A 3,610-nucleotide genomic window follows, 5' to 3' on the forward strand; every position below is an offset into this window, starting at 1 on the left:
GGGGGGGAGGGGGGACGGACACGAGAGAGAAAGAGAAAGAGAGAAAGAAAGGGCTTAGAAAAAAACGTCAGCAACACCAGGACCAAGGAGAAGGAGAGCAGTTGTGGGGGGAAAGACCTGAGGACTACATTCCCGGGAGCCCCACGCCAGCTTGGCCATCTCATCCCCTCCCCAGCACGGAGCAGGATCGGGCCTGACGCAGGGCACATTCCTGACAGAGAGACCCTGCTCCTCCATCAGCTTTTCCCAGCTGACCCTCTCTGAGGCACCGGGGGAGCCTGCCATCGCCCCCATCCCACACGCACGTCCATCCGGGGGGACCTTGGCCGAGCATCCCGTTGCCACCCGTCCCGCCGGCACATCCGTCTTGCCCTGGGCGTTTCCCCACCAGCCCGTGGGGTCCACGTTCCCCTGCCACTGCCTTGTGCCAGTACCGGCTACCCATCAGCAAGGGTCTCACAGGCCCCCCCAAAAGGGGGAAATGTCCAGCAGAGAGCTCCCAGCGTTGCAGGAGAGGAGAAACACAGGACCTGCTCTGGCTTGGGCAGGAAACAGGCAGCAGGTCCTCCCGTGGCCCACAGCATGGCAACCGGACGCCCTCAGGACTCGGCACGAGCCCAAAGCACCCTGGGGAGTACACATGTGCATCCACACGTGAGCCGGACCTGTGAGCACGCCGCCTCCAGCCAGGGACATTGAGCACGGCGGCTCATCCACCCCGACCCAGAGCACAGACACCTCAGCGTACCACGTTCCACGACAGAGCCCGACAAGCCGAATCCTCGGCACGGCGTGCCACGGGCAGCAGCCGAGTCCCAGTGGCACGAAAGCAACCCCAGGCAGGAGTAGACGCCACGACGTCCAGCCCAGCACACACCCCTCCAGCTCGCGGAACCCAAAGCCAGACAGTGAACCACTCCAAAGCCCCCCATCTCCACGCCTCTCTCCGCCAGCATCGCTGGTAAACGCCGGCTCCAGCGCCGGGTGCGCGCCTGGCTGCAGCGCAGACGCACACCTCTGCAATTAAAATGCATCCCAGATAAGCATGTGGCAATTAGCCAGTGCCGACGGAGGAGCCAGCACTAATGCACAGCATGGATTTCCTCATTAACAAACGCAAACACAATCGATCCCTCAGCACAGATAAATGGGTCGGGGGACCGGACCATCGCCCGGTCCAAGGCTCCTGGGTGAGCGCCCAACTCTCCTCCTGCCCCAAGCAAGGAGAGACCTTCTTGGGCCCAGGGTTCAGCCTCCCCCTCAGCAATTCGGGGTTGGGAGGATGCGGGTCAACTCTCACCGGAGGCTGTGGTGAGTTAGGGGGGGGGAAGAGGCAACAAGAGATGGGGACCAGACAGGCTGCCAAGGCAGCTCCGTCCATCACGCCGCCCAGCCTGGCTCCCCGCTGAAGAGAAACAGTCTCCGCACATGCGTGAGTGCTCCCCGAGTCAGGGAAATGCAGAGGCCGACGCTACTGACCCCAAAAGATGAAGAAACCCCAAGGAGCCAGCCTCCCCCCTGCAAAACGCCACGCAGCATCAGCCGCTTTATGGCTGCTGTCCATCCTTTATGGCTGCTCCCATCGCTCACCTGCAAAGGCTTTGGAGATCCGCTCCTTCTTCCACTCCCAGGGTTGGTCATATTCCTCCGGCGGCTCATCATCTTCGGGCAGCCGGGACTCTCTGGGCCTGGAGCAAGACGGGCGGTCGCCATCCATGTCCAGCCCTCCAAGCACGGGCTCGTAGGGAGTGTCATAGAGGTGCAGTGGCCGGGTGGGAGCCTCCCGTAAGCCCTTTTGGCGGATCTCTAGCAGGTGAAGAGGGAGAAGACCATGAGCTTTTTGCCCAACACAGCCCGGCCACAGTCCCCAAAGCCCTGCTAGATGAAAGGGCTCAATTCCACCCAAGGGTGGCGTGGGGCAGGGAGAAGCAGCGATGGAGGAGACCTGCTTCAAACCTTCAGCAAGTGCCCGCCAGAAGCAGGGGAGCTGCTGGGCAAACGGGTCCTGAGCACAGCAGCAGGACACCTTCTCTTCTCACGGTACAACATCCCCAGTCTCAGGGAGCCTTGCAAATCCACGGTCCACGGGGACAGAGCATCACAGAGCCTGATTCCCCACCAGCAGCGAGACTGCGTTTCTTCCCTGGACACCTATCGTGGCTACTTTAATAAAACACTCTTCCCTCCAGCGAAACAGAAGTCTCCCCCCGCAGACGCAAGCAGCCCCTTCGCCACTTGCCACTATTTCCAAGAAATGCAACGATCTCCTCCAAAAAAAAAGCCGCGTGAGCTTTCCAGAAACCACTCGCTCAAGGAAAACCACAGGACGGCAAAGCAGAGCCAGAGCCTGGAGCGCGCAAGCCGGCATGGTGACCCTGCGCGCGCTGCAGCAAGTAAGAGCGATGCCTTCGGGAGTGCGCGCAGGCGCTCCCACCTCGCCTGCTTTCCAGCCATAAACAAGCCCACCGGGGACCCCGCTGCTGCGGCAGACAATGGCACGCTCTGGCCCAGTCCTAACCGAATTAAGCAGCTCCCGCATCCGTCTCAGTTTCATGCCAGACGCATCGAATGTCAGGTCTCGCCTGGCTCAGCCGCGAGCAGGCACCGCGGTCCCGGGGGGCGGCACGGCAGGCAGAAATATGAAGGTGCCTTTACCGCTCGGGTAGCCTTTGCCAGTGCTCTGGCTACCACAAGCCTATCGCACACGGCTACAGCTGTGAAAATTTGCCCGCCAAGTGGCCGTGCACCACCGCGTTTGCCACGGGAGGAGCCAGTGCTGTCACAGGCTGCGAGGAACAGAGTAGAGCGGCCACTGAATTCACGCAGCAGGGACCAGGGGCACGAAGAGCGGCCTTCGCACACAGCCTTCCACCTTACCAGCCATCATCTTCTGGGCTTCATAGGGCTCCATGTAGCCATCGTTCTCCGTCACCTTCTCCAGCCCTGCCTGGCTACCAGCCACCTGCGCCGCGTCGAAGGGATCTGCGTAGTCCTCCAGGACAGCCAGCTGGAAGAGTAGGAGAAGGGTTAGGGTATTCCCTGTCTTATTTGGGGTGGGGTGAGAGGTGTCAGGGACCAGCTGAAGCCCCTTGAAAGCACACCACGAGCTCTGCTAGCGGCAGCCGGCACCCTGAGCCCGCACTGTGGCCAGCCCCGCAGAGCAGGTGCCGGCAGCCGGCAGCTTTCCAGGCACCGGCGCTCGGCCATGGAAATGCTCCAGCCTTTGTCTTGAAAGCTGGGATGGAGCCAAGCAGAGCAGGAGGCGGCCCGGCCTCCTCCCTCACCACCGGCTCGGCGCTGCCAGCGCCCGCGCAGACACCCCCACAGCACGCAGATGTTCCCCCTGAATTTCCTCGCCCGAGGCGGAGAAGGGGCGCAGATCCCAGTACAGGGGCGTCAGCTGGCACTGGCACTACTAGGAGCTCACTGGTTGTTTTCCAACTGAAGACGTTTCTCAAGAAATGGGCTAAGAACAGACGATGGCTTCCTCTCTGCTCCCCCCAGGCCCCTGCAGCATCCCAAGTAACACAAGACAGGGCTCCTTCACACAACGAGGAGTCACCAGGAAGCGGGACCAGGAGCACCTCAAGTGCCATGTCAACAGGGATGG

At 61.7% G+C, this 3,610-nt stretch overlaps 1 protein-coding gene across 1 annotated transcript in view; it reads right to left on the bottom strand.

The window, feature by feature from the left end:
• Nucleotides 1-3,001, bottom strand: part of SHF (Src homology 2 domain containing F) — an 11,837-nt gene extending 8,836 nt beyond the window's left edge. The window contains exons 1-2 of the mRNA XM_009893124.1: nucleotides 2,878-3,001; nucleotides 1,591-1,806 (exon numbers count right to left, since the gene is read on the bottom strand). Of these exons, the coding sequence (XP_009891426.1) occupies nucleotides 1,591-1,806; nucleotides 2,878-2,911 (250 nt within the window). The 5' untranslated portion in view covers nucleotides 2,912-3,001. The remainder of the gene's footprint in view (nucleotides 1-1,590; nucleotides 1,807-2,877) is intronic.
• Between the last annotated feature and the right edge of the window lie 609 nt (nucleotides 3,002-3,610).

Source organism: Charadrius vociferus, unplaced genomic scaffold (genome assembly GCF_000708025.1).
Source record: "Charadrius vociferus isolate BGI_N301 unplaced genomic scaffold, ASM70802v2 scaffold399, whole genome shotgun sequence".
Lineage (NCBI taxonomy): Eukaryota > Metazoa > Chordata > Aves > Charadriiformes > Charadriidae > Charadrius > Charadrius vociferus.